The sequence below is a fragment of the Neolamprologus brichardi genome, chromosome 7, assembly GCF_056152115.1.
Source record: "Neolamprologus brichardi isolate AB-2024 chromosome 7, ASM5615211v1, whole genome shotgun sequence".
Classification (NCBI taxonomy): domain Eukaryota; kingdom Metazoa; phylum Chordata; class Actinopteri; order Cichliformes; family Cichlidae; genus Neolamprologus; species Neolamprologus brichardi.
Genome location: NC_142110.1, coordinates 55,409,981 through 55,427,608, shown reverse-complemented (window position 1 = coordinate 55,427,608; position 17,628 = coordinate 55,409,981). Strand labels below are relative to the sequence as shown.

General features: G+C 39.8%; 3 protein-coding genes across 3 annotated transcripts; 2 read left to right on the top strand and 1 right to left on the bottom strand.

Moving 5' to 3' along the window:
- Positions 1-1,200: 1,200 nt before the first annotated feature.
- On the top strand, positions 1,201-3,365 carry f2rl1.1 (coagulation factor II (thrombin) receptor-like 1, tandem duplicate 1). The gene is made up of 2 exons (XM_035913871.1): positions 1,201-1,377; positions 1,747-3,365. The coding sequence occupies exons 1-2, from the start codon at positions 1,302-1,304 to the stop codon at positions 2,802-2,804; spliced, it is 1,134 nt and encodes a 377-aa protein (XP_035769764.1). The 5' UTR covers positions 1,201-1,301; the 3' UTR covers positions 2,805-3,365.
- A 1,196-nt stretch (positions 3,366-4,561) lies between these two features.
- On the top strand, positions 4,562-7,441 carry f2rl1.2 (coagulation factor II (thrombin) receptor-like 1, tandem duplicate 2). Its single transcript, XM_006804765.3, has 2 exons — positions 4,562-4,700; positions 5,189-7,441. Exons 1-2 carry the CDS (start codon positions 4,640-4,642, stop codon positions 6,277-6,279), a joined length of 1,152 nt encoding a protein of 383 aa, XP_006804828.2. The 5' UTR covers positions 4,562-4,639; the 3' UTR covers positions 6,280-7,441.
- An 8,621-nt stretch (positions 7,442-16,062) lies between these two features.
- ch25hl2 (cholesterol 25-hydroxylase like 2) lies at positions 16,063-16,965 on the bottom strand. The gene has a single exon (XM_006804752.3). It carries the CDS (start codon positions 16,963-16,965, stop codon positions 16,063-16,065), a length of 903 nt encoding a protein of 300 aa, XP_006804815.3.
- Between the last annotated feature and the right edge of the window lie 663 nt (positions 16,966-17,628).

Genomic DNA, 17,628 nt, shown 5'->3' with positions numbered 1-17,628 from the left:
AACAGGAAGATTTTAAATTCTCTATATTCATGATTAGAATAAACTGAATACCTTCCACTTCTTTGTGAACTGGTCATGTCAACAGAAACAGTTTTAAATCTTGGGGTCATGGCTACACATGGTCAATGAGAGATCCTTTTAAGAAACAAGAAAGAAAACACCAGGAGAGAAAATACGCATTTACATAAACAATATACATTCCATGGGACAAGAGGTGGGGTCCAACCTGGGCAAGTTGCCCGTCTCTCGCAAAGCTAACATTATGAGTAATTATATATTAGAAAATAAAGCCCTGGTATTTCTGGTATTCTATGGTAAATGCCAATCTGGCTCCATGGCATCAGGTAGTGAGCACAGTGCCCACTAGAGGACATTAGGAGCTCAGGCCTGAGACCTTTCTTATTGTTTGGTCAGATACATTCAGACCAGTGTCTGCTGGAGGTCGTTTTGTGCATATTGGGCTGTTCATCTTTGCACAAATGAGATAATCTGATTAAAAAATTGTGTCTTCTATTTTTTTCCTTTTTATTAGGCAGAGTATCTGGGATACTTATTTTTTATTTGTATTGAAATACATGCAAAACCTTGTAGAATAAACATCTACACTTTGGAGATATTTTTTTTTAAATCTGTAAGCAGCAATGTCCATGTGCCTTTCTCTCCAGCAGGTAGCGCTACATTACAGTTAAGTAACACTCTCCACAAACACTCTGCATTGTCAAGCTGCAATTAAATCCAAATCCATCTTGGCTGTCCTTCTGATACATTTTAGGAATTCAGACATCCTTCAACAACATGTACTGAGACTGCGTTTCACATCACAGTCTGGGGCGGCAGAGGATGCATAAGCCGCACCCGCCGGTTAAATTATCTTGTGGTTCCATTCTAGGTTTTATGGAAGTGTTTGTATTTCGCTGACTATTGTTCAGGTCCGTAAAATCTTCAATGTTAGTTTCAGTGCTTTTAGTATCATACAAAAATCGTGAAATTCTCCGCGGATTTATTTTTTTATTACTTTTCTCAAAATAACACGCCATACCCCTGATTTTGATCAGCAAAGCTGGAAAAGCACTGCCATAAAGCTTCGGGTTGAAGCGCAAGTCAAGCCGGCATGACAGGGCTGGCCTGAGTCTTACGCAAGGTCGCTTGTAAGGTCACCTGACATCACGCTGGTATGTAAATAGCTGACTGTGGGCTCTGTCAGCTAGTTCGCCGGCACTAGCGGTTAAAACATGGTTTAACGTCGCTGCTGATAGACCGCGTTCGCTATAATATTGTGTTTTAAACTACGTTTTGCAGTCATGTCGTGGACTACAGGATGGATTCACCTGTTCCTGATTTTGTGTTTTACACAAACTTGCCTGACGATACACCCAGGTAATATTTCAACCTGTTGATTCAGCCATTATTACCATACCGTCGTGACTGGCAAACTGTTCATTTTGAAAATAATTGGATGTTTTTATTTATTAATTTGATCTTTTTTTTTTTTAAGTGCTGAAGACTTATGTCAGTGCTTGATGTTTTAGTCTTGGATACATTCATTTGTTAGCATCAGTGTGATCGGTCAGAAACAGCTACAGTTTAATGGATGTTGTAATGCATACAGGTGACTCATAAACATACTAACACAAACGGGTCAAAGTGCCCTAAGCTTAAGGAACTGGGTGTGACATTCGTTCCTATACACACTGTAAGCCTGTTATTCTTCTGCTTTTCATATATTTTCATATTGTGACTTCACAGAAACCAGAGGCATCACAGGTACAGAGAAAAATGGGAGCCTGTGGATCAATCCAAATGACGAAAAAGTCCTGAGCGGTCGCCTTACAACCGTCTTTCTCCCAATCATTTACATAATTGTGTTTTTGGTGGGTCTCCCCACCAATGCCTTGGCAATCTGGGTCTTCCTCTTCAGGACCAAGAAAAAACACCCATCTTCGATCTACATGGCCAACCTGGCTCTGGCTGACCTGCTGTTTGTCATCTGGCTCCCCTTAAAAATTGCTTACCACTTCAACGGCAACAACTGGATCTACGGAGAAGGATTATGCAAAGTGCTGGTAGCATTTTTCTATGGCAACATGTACTGCTCAGTTGCCTTTATCGCATGTATAAGTGTTCAGCGTTATTGGGCCGTGGCTCACCCGCTGTCTCAGCAACAGAAGAGAAACCGTGTAGCTGTTTCTGTCTCCGTCACTATCTGGGTGGTGGTCTGGCTCATCAGTATCCCTCTCTATCTCTATAATCAAGAAGTTAAGATAGCAAGACTCGAAATCCTGACCTGCCATGATGTCACCAAGCCCTCTCAGAAGAAGATTGCAGCAGGCTACTTTCTGACAATGGGAATACTGGGATTTGTCGTTCCCACTATTGTGTGCATCGTATCTTATGTTCTCATGCTGAAGGCTCTCAGGAACAGCATGAAGGATCCTGCCATTGCCAAGAGACGCAAAAAGGCTGTGGTCTTGATCGTCACTGTCCTTGTTATGTTTTTATTGTGCTTCACCCCAAGTAACATCATGCTGATGGTGCATTACATCCTCCTGCTTAAAGGGGCGGACAACAACTTGTATGGGTTTTACATCACGACCCTGTGCTTGGCCAGTCTCAACAGCTGTTTTGACCCTTTTGTTTACTATTTCATCTCCGAAGACTTCAGGGAGCACGTGAAGAACACATTCCTGTGCCGAAGTGAGCGGACAGCGCAGAGGATGAGGGTCTCCTTCAGTGCTTTGAAGTTCTCCAAAAAAAGCAACTCGTATACGTCAGGGTCAGGGAACACACGGAGCACGGATTGTTAGTGAATTCTTGATTTTTTTTAAGACTTGTTTTTGTTATTTTACTGAAATGTCAAAAGGACTTCCTGGTTTGTTACAGGTGAACAAGTCAATTTGACTTTTAATGTTACTGATTTTTAAAGTTTTGTAAAATCTTTGCTTTCATTTGTTTTGTTTTTCTTGTTTTTTTGTTGTTTAATGTGCAAAATTTCTTAAAGCTGCCTTAATTTAATTTATCCAGGATGTGAACAATTGCTTTAGACATTACAAACGTGTCAAAAATTGTGCCATAATTTTTATTGAGAGCAACTCTGACAGCTTGTGCTAGAGTGCTTTGCTGCCTTGCTTACAAATAACATTTAGCGTATATCAAAGAAGAGGAAGTCGCTTTTTGTTTGTTTTTTGGTAAATCTTTTTACTATATTTAAAAGGTTCTCAATAAAAGGATCATCTCAATTAATTGTGCTTTCTCACTGCATACTTGTTAGGTGTTATCCATCAGCTCACTATTGCTAACCGAACTGGTTACATTTGTGCACAATTCTTTAAATTAGTTGAAGTTCTCTGATTTCAGTGCCATTAATTTTATAAGTAAAAAGTTTTATAAAACTGGAAAATGTAATTTAATATTAAATGATATTGCTTTTATTGGTTTTCCATTATGCTTGTGACAGTTTCTGAAACAAGTATGCAGTTGCATAAATGCCATTGCATGTCGCATTAAAAGTGTTTCTATGTTACTCACTTTGTTTGGTCATCAACATTTCCTCTGACTGTATCATCAGGTAAACAGTTAGAAATGTCAAGCTAGATGTTCCTTATTTTGAAAACGCAGTCAGCTTTGTGTTCCAGAAATGTCCACCGCTGTTCTTTTTTGGTGGGTAAAAACACACACACACACACATACATACATATATACATATATATATATATATATATATATATTACTACAGAGGTTCATTTTGGGTCTTCCCTCACAAAGGAAACTATGAGTTCATACTATTTTTTTTTCTTTCTTTCTACAAGCTCGGATTGTACAGAATGTACGACAGCATTCGGCACACCTTCACAGGAGAGACAGATCATATCACTTACACAGTTACATGTTTTGCCCCTTTTGCACTTATTTTCATATAATTTAACTAATTATTTACATGGCTAGATACCAATAGGAAGATTGATGGCATGATATTAAAAAACAAACAGTGTATATTCACAAAATCATAATTTCAGCCACACAAAAACATACTTAAGACCCACCTTTTCCCTACAGTTCATTTATATATTTACAGTGTTGATATTTCCTGTCTGCTGTGCGGTGGTCTGTAGTTTCTGTAACTCTGAAAATAAAACCAAATGACTAGTTAAGGCATCAATCAACAGAAAATTCGTCAACTTAACGTGTTTGACTTTAGGCCTGTTTGCTGGCCATGTTTTCTCTTTTTTTCTAAACGATAAACACTCAAAAAACTAATGTCAGATTTGAAATAAGAGTTTCTACTTCAGTATCAATAAAATTCAGCCACCCTTCACTTACCACTGACAACGGAATTTTAAAAATGATAATAAAATAATTCTTCATAATGTGTGGTAAAGGTGCCTGTAACTTATATGGCATGTTTATTTACTGCGTGTTTTGTTCTCACTGAATCAACGGAGCTCCACAGAAACCCATAACAGGAAATGCACCTGAGGGCGGACCGGGCGGGCGGGTTTGGACATGACGCAAGCGTAGGAACAGGTACTCTCGGGGTGTGTCCTTCAATGTTGGAGAAGTCGTCGGACATTTAAGACTCAGCTGGCTGTTAAGAGGTCGAGAAAAGGAGAATTTGCACCGAGAGAGTCTCAGTGATAGAAACATGGGTTCAACACGGTTACTGTGGCTGTTGGTTATTTTCTGCTGCGGCTCCGTCTCATCAAGTAAGTTCAAAATCCCTGCGCTGTCTCGAAATGCCAGGGTGCTGTTATACCGAGCTCGGCTCATGTTTTGTTTTGTTGTTATTGTCACGGTCTAAAGCCGGGTGTCTAAAGAGCAAATATTTTAACCGAGCTCTTTTTAAACTGGGATTGTAGTAACTTTACAAAAGAGAAAGCTTTCTGGAAATAAAGAATTACTTTTCAAAACGTAAGAAGATACTTGAGACAGGATCGTTTTTACGGTTTTAATAGATCCTTATCATTGTCATGTATGCTTTAGACCAAAAGGTCTCTGTACGTAATGAAACGACTCCTGTCTGAGGCCATCGTGATGCCTCAAATAACTTGTTTGGCTCAGCCAACAGAACTAAACCCAAATTTAGTTTGTCTGTAATAACAGCTTAAATTATAAGCTGTCTTTGGTGTTCTGTCTGCTGGTTAATCAGTAATTTAAACTGTAATATTTATTTCCGTTTGTATATGTGTTTTAGAGAGAAGCCGGATGTTCATCGGACACGAGGACCCTGAAAATTCAAACCAAGTTGTTGTGGATGAGGAAGTATCAGCTACGCTTAAGAGTAGCCTCACCACAGTCTTCTTCCCGATCGTCTACATCATCATATTTACAGTTGGACTTCCGGCCAATGGCATGGCAATCTGGGTCTTTCTCTTCAGGACCAAAAAGAAGCACCCTTCATCAATATACATGGCCAACCTGGCTCTGGCTGACCTGCTCTTTGTCATTTGGATTCCATTAAAAATACACTACCACATAAACGGCAACAACTGGATCTATGGAGAGCCTCTCTGCAAAGTCCTAGTGAGCTTCTTCTATGGGAACATGTATTGCTCTATTCTGTTCATCACCTGCCTGAGCGTGCAGAGGTACTGGGTTGTGGCTCACCCGCTCTCTCAGCAGAGGAAGAATAATAAAATTGCCATTGGTGTCTCTGTAGCTATCTGGGCTTTTATCTGGGTCACCACCACTCCTCTGTACCTGTATGACCACACGACCAAGCTAAAAGACCCCAACGTAACCACATGTCATGATGTGACTGTCATAAAGGACCTAGAAAATCCATTCGAGTCTATCAGGTTGCCATTCATCTACTTTATCATGATGGGAACAGTTATGTTCCTAATCCCTTGCATAGTGATCATTGTAGCCTATGCTATGCTGCTGAAGGCTCTGGGGACAAACATGGAGGAAAGTACAGCATCAAAGAACCGACACAAAGTTGTGGTGTTGATCGTAATCGTCCTGGTGACCTTCCTTGTGTGCTTTATTCCCAGTAACATCATGCTGCTGTTGCACTATGGTTTACAAAAGAACAGTATAGGAAATCATGGTTACAACGTCTACATCTCTACTTTGTGCTTGGCAAGTCTCAACAGCTGCCTGGACCCATTCATCTACTACTTTGTGTCTGAGGATTTCAGAAACCATGTGAAGAACACTCTGCTGTGTAGGAGCAGCAGGGCTGTGGAGCAAATGAGAGTTTCCTTCAGTTCCATGAAATATTCCAAGAAGAGCAAATCATACGTGTCGGATGTTGGGACCACGCAGAGCAGCACCTGTTAGTGAGAAAAGGAGAGACTCTGATTCCAGGACTGGTTGTGCTTTTACAGTGTAAGTACTGTAAACAAAAAAAACCACATACCAGATGGACTCTGGTAACCAAAGATGAACTTATTTATAATTTGAGCCGCTTGGCATTAAAATGTGAAATGTATATGAGTGCCTGTGTTACGGGTCCACACCTGCTTCATACTGACATGCAGAGCTTTGAATGGACTAATGTGCTTCTTCCTGTGGTTTTGACTGATTATCTTTGAATATCAATAGAAATGTAATTTAATATGAATGACATTTATACTATAGACACATTAACCTGTTCAGAGAGCTTGTGAATATATTGATTTTTATGAGATAAATTTGCTTTTTTTATATACACACACAATTCATGCATCCAGCAAGTTTTATTTTTGTCATTTTAAAGCCCTTTTATCACGCTTTTGCTTATTCAAAACAAAAAAAAAAAAAAAAATGAAGGGAGAACAGTTGACATTGTTACTAAGTTTCTTAAATAAATGGTAAAACAACAGGATTTAGTATCTGTGAAACTTCTTTTGTGCTATTACGTAACTGATAACGTTCTTGTGACCCGTGAGTCACTATTCCTATTTTCGTCCTGCAGCTGGATGAGACGCAGTGTCATTGATGAGTCTCGGGCAGTAATTCCTGGAATGTTGTTGTGTAGAAACTCGGTGCAACTTCACACAGTGTAAAGGCCAGTGTTTTAAGCTTGGACTTTTAATGTTCACTCCTGTTCGGTAAATGAGCTTAGAGTGGAGAGTGTTGAGGAATGATTAACAGATCAGTGAGGACGACCTTCATATAATTGCATTTTCTACCGAGTGGTTTTAGTGGCAGACTAGTTTCACCTCTGAAACATAAATAGCTAGTTTCACTTTATCTTTATCCATTTGGTTTAACCCAGTTAGTGTTTTGTATTTTATATAAAAAAAAATAATGGTGTGCAGTCCTCTTAGAGGCCAGTAGTGTTACACTTTTTTTCAGTCGACATTGCCAGCGTCTAAAAGACAATATGGTCAACAAATGTATAAAGGGAAAATCTACTGCAGTCTTTTCTCTGTAGATAAGGAGTAGGTAGGTAAACTGCCGTGGTTCAAACACTGACCCCACCCATTTACCCGCCACCATCCCCCCCAGGTACACGTACACACACAAACAGGCCAAGAATGCTGCTTCCCATTTAACGACTGGTTGTGGGAGCGCTCTGAGGTAAATGATTGTTATGGAGTGTCACCTTACCTTTTGTCAGCGCTCTGTGTAAAATGCGTTCTTTGCACATGTTGGGGGCAGGGACAAGACACACCCTGCCCTGGTTGCATTCACGTAGCTCCACAGACAGGCACAGTTCACGTTTATTCAGGAACCACTTGTTAGATTTCCTCTGAGCAAAATTATTTTTAACAAAGCGTAGCGTGACTGGTACAGAAAACTGCTAATAAAATAGCACACAAAGATGGGGTTTATGGATATGGCTTCAGCTTCTATAAATGATTAGCTTAAGCTCTTTTATATTTTATATTACTGGTTTCATGAAGGTAGGACTTGGTTGTGAGTCTTTAAAGTTAGGAACTTATGAAATGACTCACATTTTCTGAAACAGAATTCATGTAGAAAAGGCTGGAAAGACTCCAATTATGATGGTTTGTTCTGCATTACATTTAGCTGCTCTCCAAATAGTTCAGTGCACAGGTTCAGTCTCAACACAAATGGCTGCAGTGATTCTGTACTTCTGTTTAATATGATTACAGTACAATGTGTACCATTGTTGACCTTTACAGTGGTGGATATCAGACAATATGCAAGATGTACAATACTCTGCAAATGTCTTGAGTCGCCACTTATTTTTTTGAATATGTTGCTTCCAATGAGCCAGACTTCCATGTAAATTTGTATATGTAAAAGACTGCTATTGGTTGCTGTTCATTCTGCAACTCATTTTATTTACCGAAAGACCTCACGGTTTCCAGCTGGGCCAACTAGAAAAGAGGAAATGCAGCCTGTGGTTTAAGCCAAAAGACTTCCACTTAACAGAAGTCTGGTTTTATGTTATTATTACACAGCAGAAAGTAAACAAAGAATGCAGACAGTGAGCATGGTGGAAATTTCACTTTAACCTCTGTGTGCATAAGACTTTTTTTTTAATGATCTGCCTATGCTGGAATAATGGCAATAACTACTGCTACATTTAACTAGCAGTGAAGTAGCAGTGCGTGAGACCAAATAAAACCAGTGGCACTGTGGTTATGACATGCTGAACCGCAGACAAAGCAAGCTTTGTTTCACACGCTGTAAAATGGTGAAAATAAATTTCTCACGCTGAAATGGTGCCACCTTAGACTCTTTACCGCTTGAAAACCTAAAACTTTTTTGAACTGAGCACTTTCTTTCATATTACAGGCCTGCTTATAGTGTACATCAAAAGTTAGTGAGGGTCTCAGTTTCTCCGAAACTATTCTGATGTTCACCAAACCATGCCTTTATTGATATAAACATCTTTATTTACCCCACACTGCTATTTTTTTGGGTGTTAATAATATTCAGAGGGTAAAATAAGTAATGAACATGTCATCAATTTTCTAAAAAAATATATTTCTAAAGGTGCTATTGACATAAAATTCTCACCAGATGTCAGTACCAACCCATGTGTTCCACCCATACAAAGAAATAAAATCACAGATGTTTGTGAATTAAGTTATGTGTAAGAATGAGAAATCACACAGGAAAAAGTATTGCCTTTTTGCACCTTGCTTTCTTTATGTGTTCTTATACAGTATGTGTACTCATTTTACCTGCTGTAAATGTGGAAAATGTCACAGATACTCTTACAGGAGCAATATTCTTTCTCATGTCTTGATCATTTTCGTTAATCGGAATTCAGTAATGTCCTAACTCACTCTAATGGCCATATTCTTGATCCCTTTTGTGTTTCTGGTGTTGCTCCTAAGAACTGTATATTCAAGTCAAACTCTTTTCACTCTCTCATATTGAAGTATTAAGTACATTGACATAACTACTTTCTCCCATGTAACTGACAGTCTGCCTAGAAGAGATAATTTATGTACTCCTGATAAACTGGTGTCTTAATACAATTATGGACTTCACTCCTTTGAAAATTCACAGAACTGTCAGACTCTCTTTCATCCACTATGTTCCCTGGTTCATGTATCAGGAACACATGTACCACAATAAGGATGCCCTGTCTACACCTTAATTTGAATATTATACAACACTCATCAGGTCTGCTCAAAGGAATACTAGGACGCTTTCCTCCTGACTGTTGGGGAAATATCTGGATTTATTAAGAAATCTTAATAAAGACCTATTTCTCACTCAAGTGGCTAAATCCTGTTTATCTTCTCTCTGTCTTTAGCTGATATTATTCACTCTTCCCTAATATCTGGCTTTTTCCTGCACTGCTTAAAGCAATGATAATGCCAACTCTTAGGAAACCCCATACAGACCCTTTTAAATAATTATTGTCCATATGCTAATTTACCTTTTTTTCAAAAAATTTGGGAAATAACTTGTTTTTTAGATCTAACTTCAACTTATTAGCAATCATCTTTTTGAATAATTTCAATCTGGTTTTCAGCCACTTCATAGAGCAGGGGTAGGCATGGTCAAAATCACAAATGATCTTCTGTTGGCAGCTGACACTGGGCTGTTAACCATATGCTCCTTGATCTGAGCTCTGCCTTTGATATGGTCTATCATGATATTCTTTTAAATAAGGAACTTTGCGTGTCATGTTGTAGATTGTAATCTCAGATTGTAATCAGGTATGTACAGTTAAAACATCTCACATCACAAGCTTCCCCAGTCGTCCCTAGTGTTCCCCAGGGCTCTTTCTTAGGCCCCGACTCAATTTGCTATTCATCAGTAAAGGGATGACTTACATTTTTATGGCAGGTTTTACACATCTGCCCAGAGTAAACCATTTGTTGGTGTGTCATGGGTTTCACACCTTAGAAGTAGGAATAGAGTTTGCATAATATTGGTAAGCCACAAAAAAAAAAAAAAAAAAAGAAAGGAAAGGAAGATAGTTTAACCAAAAAGAGGCAAGAATTAACCACCAGAACCTGGTTTTAATAAAACACAAGAGTTTTGGATGTTACAAAACAGTGTGCTATTGAACAAGGTCTTTCAATGTACAAAATGTTCAAAATGCATGAAGATTTTGCAGATTTTACTGTTCTATTTCTTAAAGTGCAAGACCTCACACCTTTAAATGTTACCTATTGCAAGTTTCTGTTTTTATAGTTTAGCAAGACGCTTACTTCTGCTTTTCTGCATACCTCATACACACAGTTTAAATTAATCGAAAGGTTGTATGTCTATGTATGGTATAGCTGGAAACACACAGAATACAGACACTGATGTTGTTCAGATATGTCTGCTTAAAACTGTCACGTGGTTAACTGAATTATGTGTAACCTCCGTTGTCAATAAGAGTGAGGCGGACGCAGAGGAATTGGAGTTGCTTGGACAGGCGAGTCGCATCACTGCTCTCCAACGCTCCCCTTGCAAGTAAAATGTACACTGGTGTCTGTGTGGTTGCTTTCAGTAACAGGTTCTGTTTACCAGCAGGGTTGACTTAAACCCAACATAAATTAATATTCATAGATCATTAATATGAATCACAGAAGAGATAACATAGTATCCTCCTCCACATTACTGTGATAAAGAGAATACTTTTGTATTCATAATATATTTATTGGACCTATTTATTACATCTTTCATTAAGCTGATTGTAAATACTGAACACAATCATGATATAGCAAGGTCAGTATTGCCCTACAATACAGATACTGGTATTTGAAGATGCAGGGTTTTAGGTAACACGTAATTTTGTCATAGTTGTATGGCTTTAATTTGGCTTTAACAACATCTAGGACACAAATAGTTGACTTTATGACTGATGTATTGGGAGGAAATTTCAAATTATGAAGTTCCTGTCCTGACCATAATAAAGTAGGTTGTTTCATAGCAGTCATGCACTTTACTCTGCCTCCTCCTTATGCTGAGCAAATGCACACATGCACACAGATCTATTTGAAGTGTACCTCTGTCTATACAGGAAGAGGTACACCTCATCTAGTTATAAATACAACACATTTTGTACATTTGTCATCTTTTACATAGCATGCTTATACCACTGTGACCTTTGCTGTATAAATATACTACCTGCAACTCTTGCAGGTTTCAAACTAGGACTTTAAGTTAAAAACAGCAGGGGTCAACACAGGTCAACAAGAGCATGGGAAACAGGTGGGATCACAGCTGGAACTAATTACAGTCCGAAGAGACCAGAGCCAAAAGACTTTTCACATATGACAAATAGAATTAAAGGGAATTAAATAACATGTCACCTAGAATTAAGCAATCACATGTTTTGTCTCAGTAAGGATGTTGTGACAAAACATTAGCTCATTTAACAAATAATTTAAAAAAAATGCTTAAACCAAAGGAAGTCCTTCTATTTGTGTTACACATTTAAACACACTTTAAACTAGTCGAAAGGTTGATCCACCATCTGGACACTTTTGTATTTGTGTTATTTTTACTCATTTGGCCCTTCACTGTTTTATAGATTAATTCACTCTAAATTCATTGTGAAATGAAAAAAACATTTTTTTAGAGATATAGTCACACTACACACGGTGATCACAAAGAATATGACACATGTCTGTCCAATACAGCACTCAGCAGTGAAGTAGGATGAGTAGTTTCTTCAATATGAGTTGATAATTTAATGGCAAAGTTGTGATTGTAGGAATAAACTTAATTTTAATAAATGTCTGAATAATTTTTCCACCACTGATTTGACTTCTTGTCGTTGCCCCACTCATGTCATGGTTTGTTTTGCACACCGCCAACATCTGTCATTCCACCTCGCAGACCCCTTTGTTCAATCCACCTCCTCCCCATCTCCATGTTACTCGGGCTCCATCCGAGCATCCAACTTCATCTCCCCCACCAGTAGGGATTCTGAGTCTAATCGCCAAAGAGCTTAATTCAATTCAATTCAATTTTATTTATATAGCACCAAATCACAACAAAAGTTGCCTCAAGGCGCTTCATAGATACAGAGAAAAACCCAACAATCATATGACCCCCTATGAGCAAGTACTTTGGCGACAGTGGGAAGGAAAAACTCCCTTTTAACAGGAAGAAACCTCCAGCAGAGCCAGGCTCAGGGAGGGGCGGCCATCTGCTGTGATTGGTTGGGGTGAAGACAGGATAAAGACATGCTGTGGAAGAGAGACAGAGGTTAATAACAGATATGATTCAATACAGAGAGGTCTATTAACACATAGTGAGTGAGAAAGGTGACTGGAAAGGAAAAACTCAATGCATCATGGGAATCCCCCGGCAGCCTACATCTATTGCAGCATAACTAAGGGAGGATTCAGGGTCACCTGGTCCAGCCCTAACTATATGCTTTAGCAAAAAGGAAAGTTTTAAGCCTAATCTTGAAAGTAGAGATAGTGTCTGTCTCCCGAATCCAAACTGGAAGCTGGTTCCACAGAAGAGGGGCCTGAAAACTGAAGGCTCTCCCTCCCATTCTACTTTTAAATACTCTAGGAACAACAAGTAAGCCTGCAGAGCGGGAGCGAAGTGCTCTAATAGGGTGATATGGTACTACAAGGTCATTAAGATAAGATGGGGCCTGATTATTTAAGACCTTGTATGTGAGGAGCAGGATTTTGAATGGAATTCTGGATTTAACAGGAAGCCAATGAAGGGAAGCCAAAACAGGAGAAATATGCTCTCTCTTTCTAGTCCCTGTCAGTACTCTTGCTGCAGCATTTTGGATTAGCTGAAGGCTTTCAGCGAGTTTTTTGGACATCCTGATAATAATGAATTGCAGTAGTCCAGCCTGGAAGTAATAAATGCATGAACTAGTTTTTCAGCGTCACTCTGAGACAGGATATTTCTAACTTTAGAGATGTTGCGCAAATGGAAGAACGCAGTCTTACATATTTGTTTAATGTGTGCGTTGAAGGACATATCCTGGTCAAAAATGACTCCAAGGTTCCTCACGGCATTACTGGAGGCCAAGGTAATGCCATCCAGAGTAAGAATCTGGTTAGATACCATATTTCTAAGATTTTCAGGGCCGAGTACAATGACCTCAGTTTTATCTGAGTTAAGAAGCAGAAAGTTAGCGGCCATCCAGGTCTTTATGTCTTTAAGACATTCCTGCAGTTTAACTAATTGGTGTGTGTTATCTGGCTTCATAGACAGATGGAGCTGGGTGTCATCTGCATAGCGGTGAAAATTTATGTTATGTCTCTAATGATGCTGCCTAGGGGAAGCATGTATAATGTAAACAGAATTGGTCCTAGCACTGAACCATGTGGAACTCCATAGTTGACCTCAGTGTGTGAAGAGGACTCTCCATTTACATGTACAAATTGGAGTCTATTAGATAGATATGATACAAACCACGAAAGCTGCACTAAGGTCTAGCAGGACAAGCACAGAGCTGTAATTTAATTCCATATATCAATAAATGCCACTAGGTGTGAATGTGAGTGCGAATGGTTGTCTGTCCCTGTGTGTTGGCCCTGCGACAGACTGGCGACCTGTCCAGGGTGTACCCCGCCTCTCGCCCTATGACAGCTGGGATAGGCTCCAGCGCCCCCCGCGACCCTGAAAAGGATAAGCGGAAGCGAATGGGTGGATGGATGGATATCAATAAATCCTCTTTGTTTCCTTCTAATGAGGTCTCCTTATTGAAATACAATGAAACAATATGGACTGATTCTTATATTTTTTTCTACTCTCCTGGAGTACTCAAAGCGCTGTGTACAACATGCCTCATTCATCCCCACTCATACAAGCACTTTTAACTCAAGTGCAACTAATAAGCATTCACACTCCGATGAACGCATCAGAGGGCAATTTGGGGTTAGTATCTTGCCCAAGGATATTTGGCATGCAGACCGGGGGAGCCAGGGATCGAACCACCAACCTTCCAATAAGTAGCTGATCGGCTCTACCACCTGAGCCACAGCCACCCCCGAAGATGTGATGTGTATGATGATGTCACTTCTTGTCATTGCTCTACACACGCAATCTCATGGTTTTGCATATTGTTTTTGAAGCGTGCTCTAACTGACATATGGAAAATGAGATAACAGACCTAACACAACCTTGTTGAATTTAATATTACAACAAGAACAACTTCTGCTCAAGGGAATAGATTTTTTCCCAGAAGAGTTAAACAAATAAGAATTGTGGCAAATAAGAGTTAAACCTCAATGCTGTCCTGAAAGAAAATACCTATATTACTCTTGTGTTACATATATTCATTTGCAATAAAAAAAAATAGTTCATGTTAAAAATATACACATTATTCATATTGTTCCTCGACGTGCATATCCCATAATTAGAACAGGATTAACAAAAGAATAAGTTGTGCCTGAGAGCCCTGTCTGCAGTGTTTCTAAAATAAACACAACATGTTTGAGCAGTTTTTTCCCTTGTACCACAAAAAACATGCTAAACCGGTTCAGACTGCAGGTAGTAACGCATCAATGTGCGTTACTACCTGCAGACAAGGAGATATAAGTCACAATAATTGTTACTGCAGAACTATGAATCCCTGAGGTTATATCACCTAGAATTGTGATATAACCAGAAGCATAACTGGAAAATAACCAAGAATGCATTGGGAGGTTTTTTTTTTTTTGGTCTTTTTTTTTTTTTCCCCAGTGGGATGTAATTTTTGCTTAACATGTATTTGTACACTTGTTCTTCTTTTTGTGGTTTGGAAAAAGACTGACCCCTACTGGTTTCTTTGTAATAATATAAACTAGGATTTCAGGATTTTATTTAAACACCAAGTTATTTGGGAAAAACTGTACCTGAAAAAAAGGTTGTGATTCTACTTTTAAATAATTTGTAAAAAAAAAAAAAATTTAAATGAGCGAAAAATCATTTGATGTTCATTAAAACAATTTTTTTTCAAAAGAACAGCACCTGCAGTTAAGTATAAGCTGTCAGGGCGGCTATTGCAGTTTCTCTTAGGGGGTTTAATTAAGAACTCTTCCTGCGGGACCATTTTGTCTCAAAGAGAGAGAATGATGGATTAGTATTGCGCCCACGCATCATACTGGGATGCAGCTAAAAGGCAGCCATTCATGCGTGGGAGTGAGAGGGTCATTGCTGAGGAGGGAGAAAGGGAGAATGTACGTGCAAACTTCTGTGTAATCACTCTGACAGATCACACCATCCTCCGTCAGCAAAGACTCAGAGCGACTCAGTGACATTCGGCAAATCAAGGAAGGATTTCAAATGATTTTTTAAATTTTATTTTATATTTCTGGCAGCTCCAAACAAATTACACATGTAAGGTACCTGACCTGAGAATGCCACTGAGACAATTAACAGCACATCAATTCACTGACATAAGTGGAAAATCTCTATGAATAAGAGATATATGTTCATTGCACAAAAGTACAAGATAATCTATACTATCATTGTACAAAAAATATCTTTTGACAACTTACCACACTGTCAAACAATGTTAGACTGATTATCAGCTCGTAAAATGTGAAAAATATCCATGCAGTCAAAGATAGCCACATAGTGGAAATCGTTATTATCAAAGTGAGAGTTAAGAGTGGGAGACGTAAAAGAGAGAAATTAGTCTGCAGGAGAGTAGAGAGGAAAAATGAGTCTGCTGGAATAAAAGCATCAACAAAAGAGGCAGTTTGAGTAAACTAGCGATGGAGTCATTGAAAGATTAATTCAAGTTCTTTAGTCTTTTCTTCTTTTCATCTCTTCTGGTTCTCCCGTGGCAGAGTGGCTGGAGGCAGCTGGTACAGTGTGGGTGCCCCCCAGCCAGTCCCAGTGAGAGAAGAATGGGGCAAAGTTAGTGCCAGGTCTCTGGTGGTGAGCGTCATGTTTTGGAGCACCACCCCAGAGGCCAAAGGGCACCAAGTTATGTGTGGCCCAAGGGAAGTCATAGCCACAGTGATCCTCAGTGGAAACATAGACATTGAATACCATGAAGCTCCATGCTGTGAGGCAGTGGCACTGCAACAGGATGGGGTCTATTGTGGCCCAAAATCCCACGCTAAATAACTCCCAACCAGACAGGTACTGGGTGACAAGGCTGAAAGGCTGGTTGTACTGGTGGTGGATGGCGTGGAAAGTGCGGTACAACCAAGCAACCCGGTGGTGCAGCAGGTGCCACAGGTAGTACTGGAAGTCAAAGACCACCATACAGCCCAGGATGCCCAGGAAAAAACTGAACAGAGTGGGGGCTTCAGGGGGTAGAGGGGTTGGTGGCCTCCACAGCCACTGTGCAACTGCAGCAGGAAAGATGTAAAGCAGGTGGTTGTAAATGGTGACACCCAAGGTGGGCCAAATGTTAGGCCAGGTGATGGGTCTGTCTGGATGCAGCCTGTAGCGGTTGATACACGGCCAGGTGGGAGCCAGCAGGTCCAACACAGTGTAAAGAGCGACCAGGAGAAAATAGGTAGTGACTGAGAGGACCACGGGGAATAGAGGACTTCTTAGGAGGTCGTGGTAGTTCTGACGGAAATAGTCCCAAATAGGCTGCAGGACCAAGTCCTGGGAATAATCCCCAGTCACATTGTCTACATATGACATCCAAGATAAAGTCTCAGTTCTGAGTAACCCGCCCACGCTCATCATTAATATGGCGTTTCTCTTCCAAAGATGGCTGATCCAATAGGATTGGTTTTAACAAGCAACCAAAGAGGATAAAGAGGGTCTGAATGAAAAGAGGGATCCAAGCTTCCCCGTAATAGGTTAAGCGACAGCAAATTGCCTGGTGATGGTGTGCCAAATTGGACTGGTGGACTGTCTTAGCCTCTTATGTATGTTCAAGCCCCACCTCCACCATCCCCTCCACCCCCGTGCATTTTAAAAGAAGGCGCTTTTTAAAGGCCCTTTTTCATGGGCACAAGGACTGCAGCCAGGACTCAGGAGCCGGGCCTCAACAGTTCTCATTTTTGACCCAAATCATGGAGGGAGCTTCCGTCTTCTTGAGAATTCAACTCGGGGACGATGTCATTTAGCTCCGAACATTCCCAGAAAAAAAAAACATTAATTATACCATACCAAGTTATATTTTCACTACTGCATGTTAACAATCAGCCCTTTCATTTTTCTGCCCCCTCGCTCTCAAATCATAAGACAGGGAACACGCACATACACACACCAATACACACAACATCAGACCAAAACAGTAATTAATCACTGAAAAGTTGTCAAATAAGACATGCATTCAAAAGCACTTCCTTTCTGATGCTGAATAGTAATTGGCTTGTTGCTCGGTTTCAGCTTGTTTACAGA